Source organism: Saccostrea cucullata, unplaced genomic scaffold (genome assembly GCF_032062105.1).
Source record: "Saccostrea cucullata isolate Sc308-1 unplaced genomic scaffold, CSIRO_AGI_Scuc_v1 ctg6928, whole genome shotgun sequence".
Taxonomy (NCBI): Eukaryota; Metazoa; Mollusca; class Bivalvia; order Ostreida; family Ostreidae; genus Saccostrea; species Saccostrea cuccullata.
The window spans coordinates 1-22,814 of record NW_026928607.1 but is presented as its reverse complement, the minus strand read 5'-3'; the positions used below and the strand labels follow the sequence as shown (position 1 = coordinate 22,814).

Here is a 22,814-nt window from a genome sequence, read left to right as displayed (position 1 = left end):
TGAATAAATCACGTTCCCGCGCGTCTTTCAGACGGGGGTCGATCACTTTGTTATATGAATCTACAAATACACATTAAAAAATCAAATTGGAATATTGCTTTTGCTTCAAAAATATATTAACTTACAAATTTAAAAGTTCTCATTTGTAAAGCGTATTTAAATGTAGATTTTTAGGTAATTTTTGAATACCCCTACCACCCCCACCCCTTCCTTTTTTGCGTCGCAGACCATTAGCGTTTGACGAAACGTCGTTTACAGTGCAAATATACTGGTATTTCGTCATTTGAATCCCGGAGGTATGCATTAGTTCTTAAATTCATGAATGCAGAATAAATATTGACTACTCTTTTTATGTGTATCAGGAAAAAAATACTGAAGGATTTTAGTGTTTAGTCCATATATGTATGCTTTATGCATTCCATATCACATGAAACCTGGATACGAATTCAAGTTTTGTTGAACTTCAATATGTCGATTTTTGATTTTATATCTTTAATTTTATTCATTAAAATAATGGTGTATGTTCAAATCTCCTGTGATATAAATGGAATAATTGTAGTTTCTTTCATGTCATTATTTCAAACGAGACAGTATGTGGCCGTGGGGATACATCACATTTGCATAGATGTACACCCCTCATGATATTGTACGCATTTCTTTCAATGTCGTCGCTTCTAAAGTTAGTATGAAAATTCCGTATTCGTCCACATTAACTTCAAAATATCAAACATTAAACTCTTCATGTATTTCAATTTATATCAGATCGCACTTTGATATTTTTGAAAAATCTTATAGGCTACGTTTTGTTTTGATTCGAGGAAATGCGAACCGACATTGTTGACAGAAAGTCAAACGATTTGCTGCAATAGGATATTCATCTTTGCAGATAATTTCAGTACAAGTGAACAATTCTTTTCAATTCTATACTTACATTGTGTATATGAGGTCTATAGTATTCAATTCTCGGATTTATCAGGTCTTGCTGTAAATGTATCTGATTCTGTGGAAAACCGTGAATAATGGGAGGAAAATAAACATCTCCTACATTTTCAGAGTTGTTCCTCTTTGATCAGTAAGGGTCTACATCGATTTTACATTGTAAAAAGTTTTTTTTTGTTTATTTATTGTTATTTTATTTGATTAAAGAAAAAAAAAATATTTATATCGTAAACGCACAAATTGTAATGAAGACCATTAATCGGAATGTTATATAGCCAATTGTACATAATGAGAATTTCGGCAATGTAAAATAAAATTTTCAGAATAAAAAAAAATGCTGCGCTTTGATAAAAAATACCATTTATTGTATATGAAATGAAATGAAATAAACATTAAGGGATGGTATTTTATGTCTTGCTTTTTACGGAGTTTAATCGGGTTAATTAAAAAATACTAATTGATTGAGTATGGTACGCGCAATCAAAGCCAAGCCCCATATCCCAATTTTCTTTCATGATTGATATACATCGGGATCGTTTTACTCGTCGTTTTGACGCTTTATTTTTGACGTTAAATTTGACGTCACGTCAAACGTTCAATTGAAATCGCAAGAGTTATCTCCCCCAGTGTGTTGTACGTCTTTAAACAGTCCAATAACCAGAGCTCTATTCCTCCCGTTCTACATGTTCTTCCTCCTCCGATGCTTGTTCCTGGGTCAGTGGGAGAGACACGTGTCGGTATTCCAATTTTCCTTTCGAGAAATCCTCCACTATATGCCCCTCGCCATGGAGGAGCCATTTCGTGGTGAGTCAAGTCCCTCCACTCCTACGGGACCACGGGCATGAATTCTGCTGGTGCTTATACCAACCTCAGGCCCTAAGAACAAAAATAAAAATATACATTTATTTAATCACTGTTAAATCTCTCCTCTTTATTTTCAACCCAAATTGTTGTTGACTTCATTGCATCATGGACAAATTCAAAATTCAACAGACAGAGTTATCTTTCTTCTAACAAAAATTTAATTAATAATTCTGCAAAATATGTTTTCAATGTGTTCCAAATTTTATTTTAATTTCTGTTATTTTACAGAAAGAAAAATTAGGCACATTTACTGGATTGTCACTACAGTAAAACACGGTACAGTAAAACACGGTTATAGCGAAGTCCTTGGAACCTGTTAATTTAATTCGCTCTATCCGCAATTCGTTATATCTGTATAACGAATTCGTATAACCATATATGGTGAATTTGCAATATGCATGTCTTTCTTCAAGTATTACTACCAAATATGTTAGGCAAACAAATATTACAAAAAATACCTTCGATAACTAAGGTTTCATTATGAATTGAATTTTATATACAAATGTTGAGAGAAAATAAAGTCAGTAATCAATTATTCAAATTTTGAAATCTTTGAAAGTTGTTATAAAAGATGTAAAATTCATTATATTTAACCTCAACGGGACTCAAAATCAGTTCTTTATATCTGTAAATTCGTTATATCAAAGTTCGTTATAACCGTAAAATTTTACGAAGATATTGTTAAGAATTTTGCCGGGGACCCAAAAACACTTCGTTATATCCGTGAATTCGCTATATCCGTGTTCGTACTAAACGTGTTTTACTATATATGCCGAAAATGAAATATTACAGAAAATTGTAAAATACTAGCACCTGGAAATAAGAATTTCTACAGAAGTACTACAATGTACTGCAAAACATTACTAACCTAGACCGAATCTGTAGCCATCAGCAAACCTTGTACTAGTGTTGTGAAACACACAAGCACTGTCCACTCCCTTGAGAAAAACTGCTGCTGTGTTTTCTGTATTAAAAAATAGTGATGCTTATGAGAACATTTTTTTTCTGTAATTTACTAACGCAATTTAACCAGCTATGATCATCTTTGACCATTAATTAAAAGCAGCTATGGTCATCTTTTACCATTAATTAAAAGCACCTATGAACTATGAAGAACCTCATAAACAAATTCCTTTTACATGTATTTTAAATCATATAGATGCATGAAAACAAAGCTTTATAATTATGGTAAAAAATGGCTGGGATGGGTAAGGTTGAAGACCATGAAGATCATAAAGCATTACTGAAATAATGTCATGGGAAATGTGTACAAGGGTGATGGGGGGGGGGGGGGGAGTTATGATTTAACTAGATGGACCATCCACTATGACTGTTCACTACAGATTTCACCACTAGGTACTGAGGGGAGGGGCTGTTATTTAGATGGACCACTCACTATGACTGGTCACTATGGTGTCGGTGTGACTACTGCTGTACTTGTTGATGTGACGGACGGCGTCACGGACGTCATCCACTAACTTTATGGTGACAGACAAGTCTCCGTACTCCGTGTGAAGGGAGGGGGCCGGTGGGGGGCCGAATTTCAGGGCAGATGATAAACGGGGACCAGAGTAAATCTTGACCTGTTGTTAAATAAAAACAACATAAAATTTTATTAGACTTTGCTTTTATACATAAGGCCATAATAAAAATATTCCTAGATTCTCATCCCCGCCCGCCCCGATTTTATACCCCCGCCTCGATTTTTTTTATTTCTGTTTTTCTTCGTCTTAATTCTGATCGGGATCGGTATTCAAAGTCGACATGATTTTGACAGCTGAAAAGATGGTAATTGCTGTAATATATGTGTATATATTTTAAACAAGGGTCATTGGTTGAAAAGATAGGTGATGATGTGAAGTAAGAGATAATTGAACCTTTACTGTGACTTTTATTCGGGTTTTATAGATAAAAATACATCGATTGACCAGGTCAATAAAAAATCTGCAAAATTGAAAAAATAAAAAATATAAAGTAAAAGCCGCCCGCCCGCCTCGATTTTTAAAAAAATTCGGATGAGAATCTAGCTATTTATTTATTATGGCCTAATTTGACAATTTGTAATTATTTCAACTTACAAGAGTTCTCAAGAGAGCAAAATCCAGCAATTTTGAGCTTAAAGTTTAATTTTTAATCTCTGGTACATGTAATTCAAATCCTTTAGCCCTTCCTATAAAACTATTAAAGCACCCTTTCTACTGAGCTTCCATTTTCTACCTACCCCCTCAGATCTCAGCATATCAAACAAATCCTCGAAAAACAGTGTTCTGAGATGTGCCTTGTTGACCAGAATGGTTTCTACGGCATTACAAGCGGCAGGGTAGTCTGTCTTAGAGTCCCGCACTGAAATACGATAAAAACTGTCCTCAAAAATCATCTTATTACAATAAAATAAATTTTGGATAGCACTAAATAATTCTAAACCCTCATTCGAAGAACAGTTCAAGTCTATTTACATGAAATCAAAAGTTTACCCATATGGCAAGAATATTTTGCTCTTCTAAAAAACTATTTCAGTTCTAATCTCAATGGATATATTTATTTCTTGCCATTTAAAAGCAAGAAAAAAATTAATCATCACTAGATTTCAAATTGATGAGAAATTATGCTCATACATTTCAACAGAACATTACCAATGTTGAGTGCCATCTGCTCGTCCACCTCCTGGTCAGTATAAACATGACATATGCCCTCGCTGTGTCCCAGGACAGGAATCCCCTGGCTGAGCTTCTGTATCATACTGACCAGTTCGTTAGAGCCGCGGGGAATAATCAGGTCGATGTACTGCTTCAGTTCCAGCAGAGACTCAATCTGCTCACGTGTGCTGACCTATAGTACAGGAATTATCAACACTAAACAATGTTGTAGTTACGTGCACTTAAAAAAAGCGGGCTTCATATTTTATCAGCTTTGGTGTAGACAATAATGCCCTAATTTATGAATACCACTAAGAAATCATATTTCAATATACTAAGCAGACATGTGTAGCACCAATTCATGAATACACCAACAACTCAATACCCAGTATAACTGTATTGCCATGAATATAACATTTTTTTAAATGTGGAAACATCTTCCATAATTTGTCTTAAAGCTGTAACTATAAATTAATACTATCCTTCATTTTATTCTAAAATAAAAAAATCCATTTTAAATTTCTTATCATATGAAGGGAATTTTTTCTCTTTGTACTTTGATTAAATATGACCTTGAACTCATATTAATTCTTGAGAGTGACCTTCAGTGAACAAATCTAAATTCTCCTTCAAATGTCAAGATGTACATGTAGACATGCAAACAAACTCACAAAGCAGTATTCCCAAATTTTCAATCCAAAAACATTAGGACAAAGACATTAGTCAACACAATCTTACCAGTGAAATGGTTTCCCTGGGAACGAATGGTTCCAGTGCTTCCTGTACCAGGGAGTGGAGGATCTGGTTGCTATGATATGCTTCCTTCCCTCCTTTTAAAAGCAGAGCATTGCCACTGGCGATGGATAGTGCTGCTACCTAAAAAAAACATAGGTAATCAGAGATTACAAAGCTCACCCCAACGAATGTTGTCTTTAAGTAAGGCAAAGTCACACAATTAACCAACAAAAAGTGTACATTCCAAAAATGAAAATATTTAAGCAATTTTGATCTGATACTTTGAAATAGACCTACATAAAAAATTTAAACTAGTTCTTCTTCATGAAAATGTAATCAAAATCCAGCATCTGAAGCAAATTGGAGAGTTTTCATCTCTTGATGCAACATTTGTGCAAGTTTGGTTTATACAATGTTATATAAGCCTTATAGTTTCTTGGAAATAGAACTGCGACCATAACTTTTACCTGGTCTATTATTTGAAAAATGTAGGTATGTCGAATTCAGCATCTGAAGCAAGTCTGGTAGTATCCATCCTTAGATGTATCATCCATGCAAGTTTGGTCAACATAGGACTTATAGATACTTGGAAATGAAATCTGCACCAAAATCTTTAACCTGTTCACTCAACCGGAAAATGTAGGTCAGATTCAGCATCCGAATCAAGCCTGGTAGTATGCATCCTTAGATGTATCATCCATGCAAGATTGGTCATGAAAGAACTCATAGTTATTTAAAAATGAAACCTGCACCAAAAACTTTAACCTGATCACTCAACCAGACAAGAGGCCCACGGGCCTTATAGGTCACCTGAGTATCATGTAACAACTTTCCAACAATTGAATTTGGTTTGTGTTTTAAACCAGAGGCCATGAAATTCACAATTTTGAAAGAGGCACTATTGCTTATCCTAATTATACACTTAGCAATGCTTACTAGATAGTCACTTAACACCCATAAGTAGATCAGAGTAACTAAGAGAAAAATGCACTTCCATTCTAAACCATGCAATTGTGCACCCCACCCCACAGGAACCACAGACCCTGGGGCCACATATTTCAAAATTTTATCATCGTTATTTCGTCAAATATGGTTGATTAATACTAATGAGTAGATTTCAAAGCATTCATTTATTTTCAGACTATACCCCCCCCCCCCCCGATACCCCTGACCCAGTGGGCATGAAATTAACCATTTTGCTAGATGCACCTTTCCTCATCATAAATATATATATATATATATATATATATATATATATATATATATATATATATATATATATATATATATATATATATATATATATATACTTAGATCATTGGCATAATACCCAGGAGCAAAGGAAAAGATTTTCAAAGAATTAATGTAATGTAGAGCCCCCCTCTCCTTACACCAAATAGCTAAACCCCTGACATAGGGGCCATGAAATTAACATATTTGGAAGAGGCACTCTTGCTCATTATAACTATGTACTTAGTTAGTTTATTCATACTCAGGATCATGATCAGAGGAGAAAAATTTTTAAAAAATAATGCATTTTAACTGAATAATCTACATGTATATAGCCCCGCCCTAGCACTAGAACCCCTGACCCTGGGGCCAAGAAATTCACAAATTTGGAAGAGGCACTCTTGCTCATCATAACTATGTACTTACTTAGTTTATTTAACCCTTTGTGTGCGGGAACCCAATATATTGGGTCTGACGTCACAAACGCTACCGTGTTGGGTCTGAGTCTGGAATTAGCGCTTCGTCACATAAAACGTAGTATAAAACGTATAAATGACTTGTGAATTATTAAGAATCTATCAATATGTATTATAAAACTACAATACATTTGAAAATAGGTAATTAAGATGTGAAAATGTGCGAATTATTTGTGAAATTGTGATTTAAAGTGAAGGTGATTGGCGTTTGTTATGGTGAAAGTCAGTCCGCTATTTTTGGAAACAGGGAAAAACGCACATGTAATAAATATCTAATAACTCGCTCTAATATAAAAGAAAATAAAGAAATAGATCCAAAATATAGTTAAATATCAATAATTCTAATAAATTTGTGTTAGTAGACCTAAAATTACTTAGAAATTGTCGATATTTTAGCAGAAAAACTCTGGTTAACTTGACTTGACCTTATTGACCTGATGAAATAAAAAATTAAAAAAAATCTCTGTTTTCTGTGTTTATCTTTACTTTTTGGTTATTCTTATATTTCTGGGAGGTAAGAGAGATATATTAGGTATAAGTTTGTTTAAAAATATTGGTATAATTATGTGTAACCAGCCATAAACTAGGAAAATCCATTGACCTGATAATTTTCATTGACCTGATATTGACCTGATGGAAATAAAAACTTATAAAATCTCCGTGTTTTCTGTGTTTATCATTATTTTTTCTTATTGTTATATTGATAGATAACAGAACGGATAATTTAGGTATGTTTGTGTTAAAAAATATAGGTATGATTATGCGTAACAAGCCAGAGACTATGAAAGTGTATTGACCTGATAATTTTCATTGACCTGATATTGACCTGATGGAAATAAAAACTTATAAAATCTCCGTGATTTCTGTGATTATCATTATTTTTTCTTATTGTTATATTGATAGATAATAGAACGGATAATTTAGGTATGTTTGTGTTAAAAAATATAGGTATGATTATGCGTAACAAGCCAGAGACTATGAAAGTGTATTGACCTGATAATTTTCATTGACCTGATATTGACCTGATTGAAATAAAAACTTATAAAATCTCCGCGATTTCTGTGTTTATCATTATTTTTTCTTGATGTTATATTGATAGATAATAGAACGGATAATTTAGGTATGTTTGTGTTAAAAAATATAGGTATGATTATGCGTAACAAGCCAGAGACTATGAAAGTGTATTGACCTGATAATTTTTATTGACATGATTTTGACCTGATTGAAATAAAAACTTATAAAATCTCCGTGTTTTCTGTGTCTTTTTTTTTTAGTTATTCTTATATTTCTGGGATTTAAGACAGATATATTAGGTGTAATTATGTTTAAAAATAAAAGTATGCGTAATGAGCCATAAACTAGGAAAATGTATTGACCTGATATTTCTTTGACCTGGTGGAAATAAATATCTTTGTGTTCTTTATCTTTGTTGTTCTTTTATTCTTTTTAAATTTCTACAGGAAAGTGCAGATAAGTATATGTATAGCTAGGTATTTCTGTATAATGGTTATCTTAAAAAATATGGTTATAAATCTGTATTGAGCCTTAACTACGTGAAACATATGACCTGATATTTTTATTGACCTGATATTTTCTATGAATGGTCCGTTGAATAATAACTCAAATCATCGTATACTGTTATTCATTCATTAATTTATATCTTTCTCTTGTTGTTCAGTAAAAAAAAAATTATTAAAATGATTTTTAAATATTCATTTTAAGTTTTGGGAAAATCTTTTTTTAATGTCATTTATTTTCTTATGGAAATGTGCATTCATAGATGTGTAATTATGGTAAATTGCATCGTACTAATTATCATAAATAATAATTCTTGTAAAAACTAATTTTTACCATCATTAATCCTACTGTGCAGATTAGTTAATTTTTTTCCAAACACGTAAGCTCATTAACTGACCGTTAATCGATTGATTGAAACATTGATGAGCATGATCAAGAAACCATCAAAAACCGCCGCATAATTGAAATTGCAAACAAATATTCTAACCTCATTAAACTCTCTCTATTACATATTGCTTTATAAGCAGAACATGATTGGGTGAAACATAGCTTGGGTACCTATTCCTAGCAAATTAAGTTGCGCGAGTGTTTATTGAAAGATTGGTTGAACCGAAAAGCGATATTTATTTCATTGGACAGTACAATTTTAATTTGGAAGTAATTAAGAATAAACAAATTCATTGGCGTTTTTCAATTCACATGGGCGGGAATAAATCAAATTATCGTCTCAAAATTATACTCCAAGACTACAAAATATCCAGATTTTACCAATTTTTTTAATTTCCTCTTGATTTTTCAAGATGAGTACCGTGTGTTATTGTATTTATCTTGCTTTTGTCGCAGCGTGCAATTTCCTATTTTTTAGGTAATATCGATCTGTGATGTCACCAGCAGTCCAGATCCACCACAATGGAAAATTCCATTGGGTGGCATCTGTGAAGTTAGATGGACAAATATATGTTCTCGACAGTATGTCAAATGGCAATGTCACACCATCACTGCAGATTCAGCTAGCAAGCATGTACGGCAGCGATTACCATCAAATTACAGTCCGTTTGCCACAAGTTCAACAGCAGAATAATGGTGTTGACTGTGGTTTGTTTGCTATTGCAAATGCTGTGCAGTTTTGTTATAGCTATTATCAGGGAAGCGACCTCCTTAAATTCGATGCACCATATTTGCGACCTCATTTGTTGCATTGTCTAGAGAAGGAATACTTCACCCCCTTCCCTAGAATAGAGACAAAGGCAAAGCTAAACAAGAAGAAAGTCACTATTCTGGATGTGCCTTGCATTTGTAAATGCAGATTGCCGAACCTCATGCAGGAGATGATAGGATGTGATGCACCATTTGGCAGCTGTGCAGTATGGCGACATCGTACATGTGCTGGTGTAGAAGATGACGATGATTGGCTATGCACTCCACATAGGCACTAAAAATGTACAAATGTAAGCAGCCTCACCTGTCTTACGGTGGCGAACATTCAACCTAACTGTCCTTACTAAAAGAATCAGTTAAGAATAAATTATGACAGAAAAACCAACAATGAAAAAATAAAATGAAAAATAAACAAAATAAAATAAAAAAAAAAAAAAAAAAAAAAAAAAAAAAAAAAAAAAAAAAAAAAAAAAAAAAAAAAAAAAAAAAAAATAAAAAAAAAAAAAAAAAAAAAAAAAGAAAGAAAGAAATTAAATTAAAATAAAGTTAAGGATATATAATATGAATTAAACATTTTTAAAAATATCAAAATAAATTTAAATGTTAAAAACAGTCAAAAATTTGGAAAAATACAATAAAGAAACAAAACAAATAAGGGCCCTGTTAAGAACCACGTCCACGTCGTAGGGTCTGGAAACATACATGTTGGTCATCAATTAATGACTTGCATATCATGTATGGCTAAGAGTTCTTATTGGGAAAACAGTATCAAGATTTTACTGTAAATAAAGACTTCTCCATAGCAGCACATTTCTATTGACTATTACTTAAAATCATCAGGTCATTAAAAACCATCAGGTCACTTGAAACCATCAGGTCAATTAAAACTATCATGTCATTCGCTTAATCCAGTCTTTAAAATATTAGGTCAATTAAAATATCAAGAAATTTCAATATTTTCCTGCTAATCTTTATCTAAAAGCATTTCTATTTACATTTTATAAAAAAAAATATTGATAATCCTACAATATCAGGTCATTAATAAAAAATATCAGGTCATTAGTATAATTATCAGGTCATGCCGTAAAAAATCAATTCGTGATATTCTGCATATATTTAATTAAATTGATATTGATAAGATGTCCTAATTGTAGGATAAAAGGTTATATTAAAATATACCACACATTTTAAAATCATCAGGTCATTCAAAATTACCAGGGCATGAAATTATCAGGTCTTTAGTATAATGATCAGGTCATGTAAAAAAAAAAAAATGATGCCCCTTTCTTGATTTGCAACAAATATTTATGACATTTGATATAAAATACTTATATTATAGTATTTCTATTTGGATGAAATAAATTTGGTCAATTATAATATAAGTTAAACCATATTTATCAGGTCATATAAAAATTATCAGGTCAATCAAAATTATCAGGTCACCGTTTTCATTGAATATTTCTTAAAATTATGCATTTTTTGTCAAATAAAATATATTTTATCATTGAATTATGGCTAATAATCAATAATTAATTTTGAAAAATCATAAAAAACGCATTATTTTCTAATATTAGTTAAAAATATTTCCATCAGGTCAATATCAGGTCTTTAGTATATCAGGTCTTTAGTATGTCCCCGAAAGGAGTGTGACTAAAATGGGTAGCGAAACCCGGGCCGGGCCGGGATTTTCGATAACGAAAACCGGGTTTTTGATAATCACGAAATAAATACTCATTCTTTCTTCATGAAATTTACGGACATAGTTTATCATTCTAGGATTGGCCTTCGCTAAAAGTTTTAAGTCAAAATGTTGTGTTTTTCAATGATTATCACCGATTGTCCTTTTCCAAGTGACTAAAATGGGTAGCGAGCCCGGATTTCTCATTTTGGCGATTTAAACTTAATTTCGGTAGCATATTTACAATTATTTCATTTGGATCTTTGAAATTGAACTTAAACTACCTAAAACATTTAACTGTTGCAGTAATAAATCACGATTATTGAAAATATACGCATTTTTTGAACACCCGGGATTGGTCGAAACCGGACACGTTCACCCGGGAAAAACCTTTTATTTCCGAAATACTTATCAGAGAATGACATATAATTGAAATATAAATGACTCTTTTTTTTTTATTTGCATATTTTTATTACTTTTTTCACTTTATTTTTTAGATGTATCTCGGTCAGGGACTGAAAAATTCTACATTCTCTCTCTCTGGCAATCCGGAATTATTAATTTTTCCCGGGCAAACGCGTCCGGTTTTGACCTGTCCCGGGTCTATGAAAAATGATTTAAACCCTAATAATCGACATTTATTTTTATAATGATTGAACAATTTAGCTATTTGAAGTTAATAAACAACCATTAAATGCAAATATCACAAACACTTTCGATGCATTAAGCATAAAATAGCCAAAATGAGTAAACCGGGCTCGCTACCCATTTTAGTCACCTGGAAAAGGACAACTGGCAATAATCATCGAAAAACACAACATTTTGACTTAAAATTCTCAGCGAAGGCAAAACCTATAGTTATAAACTATGTCTGTAAAATTCATGAAGAAAGAATGAGTATTTATCTCGTTATTATCAAAAACCCGGCTCTCAGTTTTGAAATTCCCGGCCCGGCCCGGGTTTCGCTACCCATTTTAGTCGGGTGACTGGAAATTCCAGAAGCCCCCCGTTTTTCAGAGAATACCCATACAGAAGGGTAGAAGCCCCGAAAAATTGGTAGAAGCCCTATAAAATTGAATGAAATGGGGTACATAAATCCCTAAGGTGATGTTTAAATGAATGATATCAATATCCGTAAATTTTTATAGCCAATTTTACCTCAGAGTCGACAGAAATCGGGCGTCATTACTGGTTTACCGTACACCACGCCCGATCTAATTTCGATGCGAGCTGCTGTTTATCATCGTTTAGATAAAGTTAAAATAATTCATTTTAATTTTAATATGTTCGAAATGCAAGATATATATCAAATATTATGTAATATTTTTTTTTAATTAAGAACGTTAGCCATTAGGATAATTTAAGATTTTTTTTTATTTTGAGATTTTAGAGAAATTCATAATTTAGAGATATGATTATATCCAAAAGCTTCAAAGCAACAATAATAACAAAAAAAAGTAATGATAATAATTAATAATTACTTATAAATATATTTCAAAGAGAACAAAAAAATAAATAAATTTCAAAATATGAAAATACTGAATTTATTTTTGAGACTTTAGACAAATTATGAATTTAAAAATATAAAAATATGAAATTCAAAGGTTCAAAGCAATAATAATAATAATTAAATTTTTAAAATGAAAATAATAATTACTTATATGTTAAAAGAGAACAAAAAATAAATCAATGTCAAAATATGAAAATACTGAAACCTGGAAAGAAATAGTAAATTAAAAGAATATAACAATTTTCAAATCTATAGATATTTTATTTCAAAGTAACCTTTTAATGTTCTTTTCTTAGAAAAAAAATTCAGATGTTTTAAATATTTTACATCAGTTGTTTACCTTTTGAATTGTCTTTAAATTAAAACAAATATGAATTTAAAAAAAAAGTAAAGTAAAAAAACCACACCACAAAATAAAATATAACGGAATTTTTGATTGAATTTTAACTACGAAAAAATCTCAGTCTGGTTAAGTGAACTGAAAATCTTTCATCATCTCCAAGCATAGGTATTTTATGTAATATTTTACATTTCATTGCCAGTTGAATCTGTCGACTAAAAATTTCCATTGCCTCTCTGTTCAAACTAATCCCATCTTCACGCCAAATGTTTTTATTTGAATTCATTAAACCCCTACATCTCCAAAATATCACATTCTGAGAATTCCCATATTTCCTTCGTAGTGTGTTATTTATGTCAAAAACAGTAGAATTGTACTTTCCTGGATCCATGGTTCCACAAATCTTTTGCCTAAACAGACTTCCAATAAATATTTTCTGAACCGAATCATTTCTTAACAGTTTTTCAATAATGTTTTGGATTCCTAACACTATATCTGACAGAGAAGATGAATATATATCTTTTTCTCCCACTTGCAGAAACACTTTTAAACCAGTCTTAAACCATTAAAACCCAAAAATTGTATATTTATTATTTTTTATAGAGAAGGGTTAGTATCAGGCAGTATTCCTCCCCCGCCAGACGGGTGCAGACCAGCGAATACTGTTTGGTGTTGTGTTAGATTAGGTTAGGTTAGGAACATATTTTTTTTTTATGTTGCTAATTAAGATTATAAATTCCTTTCCATGAATTTTTTTATAATGTTATTTAATTTTATGTCAATTTCTTTCATTTGGCTGTAATATGTTTATACATGAAAAAAAAAGATTGACTAGGAATAATGATAAAGTATCTTTATTAAAATAAGTCTTTTTTATTTTTTTTTAAATTTTCTTTTAATCTTTCGGTCATCTTTCGGTCCTTTGACTTTAATATTTTTCTAGCTATTTCAAAATTCAAATCATGGCTCTACAATTAAGGAGGCCTCCATGTGGCTAGAGCTGTGAACATAAGGAAACTATGAATATTTTCCAGGTACTACTAATTTAAAAGGTCTTTATTAATTTATCATTATTAATATCAGTATCAAAATTATCAAATTCATATTTTCCTTATGTGTGTGCTAACGTCCTTAAAATGAAAATTTGTATTTAAAGCATATTACCATTTCATATCAACATTATTTTAAAAAAAAGATTATATTACAAAATCATTTTTTTTTTACAATTTGATAATGAAAGTCAAGAACAATTGAGCATAGTCAAGGTGCAGTGTATATATACACATGCCCTGCCAGAGGGGGGTTGGTCAGACTAGCTGAGAACAGGTGTTTGATCAAAAGAAGTTTATTGTCAACTTGACCAAGTGTCAACAGCTGTGTATGTATTGCATGTACACACACAGGGGTGCCTCTCTATCCTAGTACATAACAACACAGCTAGCTGATGTGTAAATAATATTCTCACCATATTCTCATAATACCCACTTTACAAGTGTTTGCATATGCAATTATGCACATTTTATTCATTTTTATGTAACTTTTTTATTTCCTGGACCTGGATTCTAATAATTTCATAATGACATTCTAATGGATACATATTGCTTTCTAATATCAATGAGTATAATTTGTTCTATTACATGAACAAAAAAAAAAAAGATAAAAAAACCTCCCCAAAATAAAACAAAACCAAAAAAAAAAATTACAGCAAGTAACTGGAAAATAATAATGAATGCATGAATACTGAATTTCATATATAAATAAACATTGTCAATTGGAAGAAAAAGAAACCAAAACAAATACCTTTGAAATTATAAATAAATTAACAACTTAAATCACTTTATTCATTAATTTATTTAGCTTAATTTTATATTATAAATGATTGGAATTTTAAAAAAGGAATTTTATTAATTGATTAACTGCCTAGTTAAATTCATTTGAAACACCCAATCAGTATTTTCACTGTTACAGTAATCTCTATCAACAGGTTAAATCTCAATGTTTTTATGTAACAGTACACATCATCCATACAAATATTTTCAATAATGATTTTCGATATAAAATTCTTTTTGGTAGGTACAAACCAGTGTGGATAAAAGTATTCAAGTAGGCCATGAAAGATGTTCATAATTAATATTTTATTTCATTTAGGAAATATGTAAATATTTAATGCTTCATTTATATTTTTAATTTTCCTTTCATATATATATTTTTTAAAAATAAAAATCATATATTATATCATTCACTTTTGATCAAGATAATGGTAATGATTTTCACGGATTACTCTATAGGACTTCAGCAATCGCGATTTTAGATCGGGCGTGGTGTTCGGTATATGAAGACAAGAAGAAATGGCGCCCGATTTCTGTCGACTCTGAGGTAAAATTGGCTATAAAAATTTACGGATATCAATATCATTCATTCAAACATCACCTAAGGGTTTTATATACCCCATTTCATTCAATTTTATGGGGCTTCTACCACTTTATTGGGGCTTCTACCCTTCTGTATGGGTATTCTTCAAAAAACGGGGGGCTTCTGGAATTTCCAGTTACCGATTTTAGTCACACTCAAACGAAAGTAGGGTGCACATGCTACTGAACTTCAGTCTGAAGCAAATCGAGAGCTTATATGGTCGGCAAAGTTTTATATTTTGGACATATGTTGGTTATTTTTTGTTTATTTGACGTTTTGTAAGTAGACATGTACATTAATTAATCGTCTAAATGAAAACGAGATTGAACCTGGCAAGCCACAGACGTTTTTTTATTTTCCTCGGTGGCTGTGCACGTTGTTTACATACGCAAATCAAGCTTTGCTTTGAAATAAAAGTTTGCAAAAAATAATTTGAAGCTTCTTGTTAATTAAAGGCATTTTTTTTAACAATAAATTAAAAAATAAATAAGTTAACTTTTTTTTTAATCTAAAGACCCATTTCAAAATTGTTGAAAGATAAAAAAGGTTTCACCTGATAAAAGTAATAAATGCGGAGGACCTTGAACACTGTGGAAAATTTTCTAATGAGTTATTGCATTAATAAGTAAGTGTAAAAGAGATATATAGAGAATATATATCCATCAACATATTTTTGTGATCAAGCAAAATTAATTCATGATACAGGTATTCGAAATGCAATGCAATCATTGAGTCAATTAAGTGGCCCTAATTACACCTAAAATTTCTGGTTTATAGCTGCTTAATGTTCCATCTATTTGGGAAAACCCTCAAATATTTTTTTATAACAGTATATGATATATTGTAAAATTTTTAACACAATTAAAAATTAAAAGTAAACTTGATATTTTCAAATGTAAGCTAGTTGAACACCACACTAAAACTGAAGTTTACTTTAAAAAATCCAAATAGTACTGAGAAGGAAAAAAAAAACGTTAACATATCAGAAAAGATGCATTGATTCATTTGATCATGTGCATATACATGAAAATGGTAAAGAGTGATGAAAACATTTTGAAGTGCTGATTTTCCCTGAAATGACTGTCATTTGTGTAAACTGTGGTATTTGTTTTTTTTCAGTAAGTAATAAAAATACCATTTTTATTTCCTTGATGAGGATTATATAGACTCTCAATAATTTCAGAACCAAAATATGTTCCCTGATCTTTGGTGTCTTAGAGTTAGATTTCTTCAAGGCATATACATACTCTAGTTTGCATGGAACCTAATTAGTAAGTGAAAATACTGTAAACCTATTACATTTAGCGGTGTATTCTATTTAGCAATTTTGGCGGAGAGCAGACTCCGCTAATTCAAGTACATCGCTAAATGTCTGTTATGTTAACTTTTATAACTAGCAAATTCAGACAGCACTAAATCAAATCTACGCTAACTTGTTGAAAACAGAATTTTCAGCAAATATCCTACATCCCAAATGTAATACATTTACAGTACTTGATACTCAGTACTAGGAGAACATGTATCTGAATTTTTTTTCTAAACCAAGTTTAAGTACATGAATCAGGGAGATTTTTTCTTTAAAATATTATTATATAGCTCTCAATAATTTCAAAACCAAAATATGTTCCGGGATCTTGGATATCTTAGAGTTAGATTTCTTCAAGGCATTTACATACTCTAGTTTGCATGGAACCTAATTAGTAAGTGAAAATAATTGACACATGTATCAAATTTTTTTTTCTAAACCAAGTTTAAGAATATGTATCAGGGATACTTTTTCTTTTTCTTTAAAATATCCAGGAGCAGAGAAGATTTTCAGAGATTTAATGCATTTTCACTATATAATCAATAGAGCCCCGCCCTAACACCAGACCCATGACCCAGGGGCCATGAAATTCACAAATTTGAAAGAGGCACTCTTGTTCATCATAACTATGTACTTAGTTAGTTTATTTAATACCCAAGAGCAGAGAGGAAGATTTTCAGAGATTCAACGAATTTTCACTATATAATCAATAGAGCCCCGCCCTAACACCAGAACACCTGATCCTGGGGCCATGAAATTCACAAATTTGAAAGAGGCACTCTTGCTCATCATAACTACATGTATGTACTTAGTTAGTTTATTCAATACCCCAGAGCAGAGAAGAAGATTTTCAGAGATTCAATTTATTTTCACTATATAATCAATAGAGCCCCGCCCTAACACCAGAACCCCTGACCCTGGGGCCAAGAAATTCACAATTTTGGAAGAGGCATTCTTTCTCATCATAACTATGTACTTACTTAGTTTATTTGATACCCCAGAAGATTTTTTTAAGAAATAATGCATTTTCACTATATAACCTATTTAGCCCCGCCCTAGCACTAGAACCCCTGACCCTGGGGCCATGAATTTCACAATTTTGGTAGAGGACTTAATGCTCATTACATTCATGTCAACAGTTAGCCTGCTTGATGTCCAGGAGTAAAGAAGAAGATTTTTAAAGATTGCACTAATTTTAGTGGTTTTGGCCCCACCCCTCAGGCCCCAGGGGGGCGGGAACCATGAAATTCACATTTTTTGTGCCCCTTTACCCATAGATGCTGTATACCAAATTTGGTTGAAATTGGTTCAGTGGTTTCAGAGAAGAAGCTGAAAATGTTCAAATGTTAACACACGACACACGACGGACGACGGACGAAAACGGATAGCAATAGGTCACCTGAGTGACTCAGGTGACCTAAAAATATAGGAGTAGCATTTTGAAGAATTTTTTACAGACAGATAGACAGCTAGACTGAGGGACGACAGACACATTACTGTCACTGTGTACTAGTTGTTCTTCGCGCCTCTGACCAGTAGAGTTAAAAAAAAGCACCATAACAGCTATACATGTATTACTAGTAAGCAACCTATCAAAAGAAAATTTTATTAAAATAGACATTAAAGTAATTAAATTAAAAGCTCATAAAAATCATGCCAGGAATCACATTCTGGTAGCTTTTTTTTATTATGAAAAAAATTATGACTGTTGTTTCTCTTTTTCATCAGATCTAGCAACCAGTAGAAAGCTGAGTGGCGTACTACCAGCTAATTCCCCAGCCATTCATATGGAACGCCATCACTGCCTTATAGCAGAACACTACTATTGCATTGTGTCAACCTTCCATTACATTATGTCAACTCTTTATGACATTAACCCACACTACTATTGCATTGTGTCAACCTTCCATTACATTATGTCAACTCTTTATGACATTAACCCACACTACTATTGCATTGTGTCAACCTTCCATTACATTATGTCAACTCTTTATGACATTAACCCACACTACTATTGCATTGTGTCAACCTTCCATTACATTATGTCAACTCTTTATGACATTAACCCACACTACTATTGCATTGTGTTAACTTTCCTTTACATTATGTCAACTCTTCATGACATTTACACATACTACAATTTTATTTCGTCAACTTGCATTTCGTTATGTTTACTTTTCATGACAATCTTAGTTTTTATTAAATGATGTGAAAAGCTCATACCATACTGTGCGCACTCTTCTACATTATGTCGATTCACTATTACGTTATGCGAACACGGGTATCCTCGGCCTTTATATGAGCATAACGTATTTTCCGCGTTCCGCAAGAACTAAAAAATGGCGGGAGAGAAAACTGTCGTAGAAGAGATTCTCAGCGATTTCGGAATGACATCTTTAAATGAAAACTTTAAGCGACAAATGATTGATAGTTTGAAACATGCAAAGCCTTTACACTGCGACTGTGAATTAAAGTCACGTCGAAATTCAATGGTGTTGACTTGTATCTGATAATTAAATAAATCAAATATTATGAGTCGTGCAGCAATCATTTTTTTTTTCTTTTTATTTTGAACTGTTTTTTTTTTTATAAAAGTCTTAAACTTTGTAGGACATTGCATTAGTTTCACATTAAGTTTAGCTGAATTAAGTTGAAAACTTTTTTCTATAAAACTATAAAGCCTGAGAGCTTCTCCGCTTTCCGTCCTGGTCTCCAGCCATATACCGCCCCCCTTCCTTGTTCAAGATTCCCATATCTGCCACTGAAATGTGCCCATGCATGCTTACTAAGGCATATTCAATTGATTTAGATGAGCGACTGGTAGTTTTTGTAATAGAATTCTGGCCCTGGAATGATTAATAAAAAATTACTAACTGCAGTGACGTAGCATCTTTTTTTGAAAGAGGAGGTCAGCCAGAAAAAAAATCATTTACCCAAAAAACTTGACAAGCCAAGAAAAAAAAGTCCAAGCCCGAAGAATCCTATTTCGGGGAGAGGGGTCCAACTTCAATCAGTCCCATTTTTTCCCAGATATATTACATTACCCTTAGTGGACTATACTTCAACAAGAAGTGGGGGGGGCTGTACAGTTTCAATGAACATTACATTTTCTATAGTAAAGTTATGTCTGGGAAAAGAGGGGGGAAGGGGTGATATTATGTGCCTGTAATTTATCCTAATCAATCAGGAACCCCCCCCCCTTCTTACCAGTCATTAACACACGGTCGTCAACATTCATTATATACTAGATATACAGCTTTGAGATAATGTAAATGTATTTTAACATCAGGTAATGAACTTTTGGAATCAACATGATAAAGAGTTAGCACAATATAAAGATATTTTTAAATCACATAAGAAAGAGTTGACATAACGTAATTATATATCCACATCACGGAATGGAGTTTTGACATAATGTAATAAAGTATTGATATAATATAAAGATATGTTCACATTATGTTATACACTTTTTACACCACGTAATAAAGCACTGACATAAAGTTAAGATATGTTCACCTCACATCATGATGCCCTCGCCGTAAAATAAAGATAAATCCATATCACGTAGTAATGCTTTGATATAATAGAAATATACACTCTCAAAAAGGAATGGGCTTTTGACTTCATGTAATGATAAGTTTAATTATAAAACACAATTTACTTGACGTAATGCAATTTTGACCTCACATATTAAAGAAATGAAATGATGTAAAGAAACATTCATTTCAGGTAATAAAGTTTTAACACAATGTAAACACATTATCACTTCACACAATGAATTTTTTACTTCAAGTTATGAAGTGCTGACATAATGAAAGGATGTATTTACTTCATGTAATGCAGCATTGACATCATGTTGAGATATATTTACATCATCTCATAAAAAATGGACATAACGTAAAGATATGTTCACATCACGTAATTATAAACTGACATAATAAATGCATAGTTGTATGCTATAAGGCAGTGATGGCGTTCCATACATTCACATGGTACAAAAGTGTGTGTGAAACAAATATGCTCATTAAGTTTATTAACCTCTTAATTGTTGCAACCAAATCAGTTCACAGATAATTTAAAGTTAATATTTAAATATTTTTATTGCTTTATAAACAAACTTCTACGTACAGTGTATGTAGTGCAAAGTCAAACAAAGTGACTTACAATTGACAAGAATATAAATGAATAGCTGCAGATCTGTAGCGATGTGGTATTATATATTTGTCTTCGACCATAACACTACAGATCCCGTACTGCAAAAAAAAAAATATGCAATTTACGGCGCAGTATTTTTTGCGCACTTTTGGGGAGAATTTCTCCACTTTCCAGCATCGGTCAATTAACTACCTTTCACTCCGTAATTCTAAGCACATTATTTAACTAATCTGTATATTTTATCTATCGCCCAACCCTATATAGTCGTCTCTACAAGTGATAAACTCGCTTGATTAGAATTATTTGTTAGATTGCTGAAAGTTCACTTGAAGCGAGATTATTGCCTGTAGAACAACTAAAAATGGTTTGGAGGTGGATAAAATATACATATTGGCTTCAAAATGTGTCTAGAATTAGGGAGTGAAAGGTAGTTGCATGATTGACCAATGCTAGAAAGTGGAGAAATTCTCCCCAAAAGTGCGCAAAATATATTGCGCCTTAAATTGACCTTTTTCTGTTATAGGATCTGTAGCGTTATGGTCAAAGACAAATAAATAAAACCATAACGCGACAGATCTGCAGCTAATAAATGAATACCTTCCTAATTTTTTTGGTCATGGGTGGGGGGGGGGGGGGGGGGGGGGGGGGGGCTGGGGAAGTTGAGGGTTGAATGTCAAATTGATTAATTAAAATAATTTTAATTTAAAATTTCATGTCGACACTTTTTAAGAGTTATTGTTCTTGGCTGATTAGCAGACAGGCTTGGGGCGAATTACATTGTAAAGTAATGCATTACATTACCATTACTTCAACAATTTGGGCATTAGATTACCATTACCATTACTCTATTTTCTTTAAGTAATGCATAACATTACCATTACTTTAGTAAAGTAATGCATTACCATTACCATTACTTTGGAGGTGTAGACATTTATACAAAACTTTTTTTTCATAAGTATGTTTCCACCCCCTTCAAAACTAAACATGATGAATAATAATTTAAATTTGATTTCAAGTTTTTGTATAAATGACATTGTTAATAACTTACATTCACAGAAAGTTCAAACTTTTAAATTGTCAGTTATACAACACATGTACAATGTCCACTTTTTGTTTAACTATTGATGTCATATGAAGCAATTTAACTTTTGGGGCACTTTAACCCTTAGCTGCCTAAAATATCTAATAATAAAGCAATTACAGGCTATTTTTATTAGTACTTTATGAAAAAAAAATAATTGCATTGACAAACTTTTTGAAAAGGTTAGACAGGATAAACATTTTGATCTGTTCATCATATAATGCCTACATGTCTTCTATTTTCTTTGGTAGGGTGAAATTTTCATTGACCTTTTTCTATTACTGGATCTGTAGCGTTATGGTCAAAGACATATATGGTAAACATGGGATAATTTGCATAACGGGCAAAGCCCGTTATGCATAAATTATCCCATTGTTTCCCACTATCGTTGATGTCCCTGGCATACTATACTATCTAGACAGTGATTCCTTATATTTCCATTTCATTGTGAAATAAAATTGTAGAATTAGACTTTAAAAATGTATACATAGATTTAAATTACACGAGGACTCCAATGCCAATCTCAATAGTCCACGCCCACCGACGTCAAACATAAAGGCAGCCGCAGGAGATTTACATGCATATTTGGCCTCCTTAGTGTCAGAAACAGAGTAAGATTGGCACAAGATTTGCATGCATATTAGACCTCCTTAGCTCCTGACCTATCGGCTTGCCTAATTAACATTCCGGTAGAATTATCAAGAAATCGAACTCCGCTAACTTTCAAAGAACTATCAAAGAGAAAAAAATAAAAATGGAAATATTTGGCCGTGTAT

The 22,814-nt window shown here is 32.1% G+C and overlaps 1 protein-coding gene across 1 annotated transcript; it reads right to left on the bottom strand.

Moving 5' to 3' along the window:
* Positions 1 to 1,585: 1,585 nt before the first annotated feature.
* On the bottom strand, positions 1,586 to 8,737 carry LOC134278147 (probable delta-1-pyrroline-5-carboxylate synthase). The gene is given in 8 exon segments (XM_062760463.1): positions 1,586 to 1,748; positions 1,751 to 1,815; positions 2,672 to 2,767; positions 3,200 to 3,386; positions 4,025 to 4,146; positions 4,437 to 4,632; positions 5,178 to 5,315; positions 8,732 to 8,737. Coding segments are annotated over 8 exon segments (954 nt in total). The 3' UTR covers positions 1,586 to 1,604.
* Between the last annotated feature and the right edge of the window lie 14,077 nt (positions 8,738 to 22,814).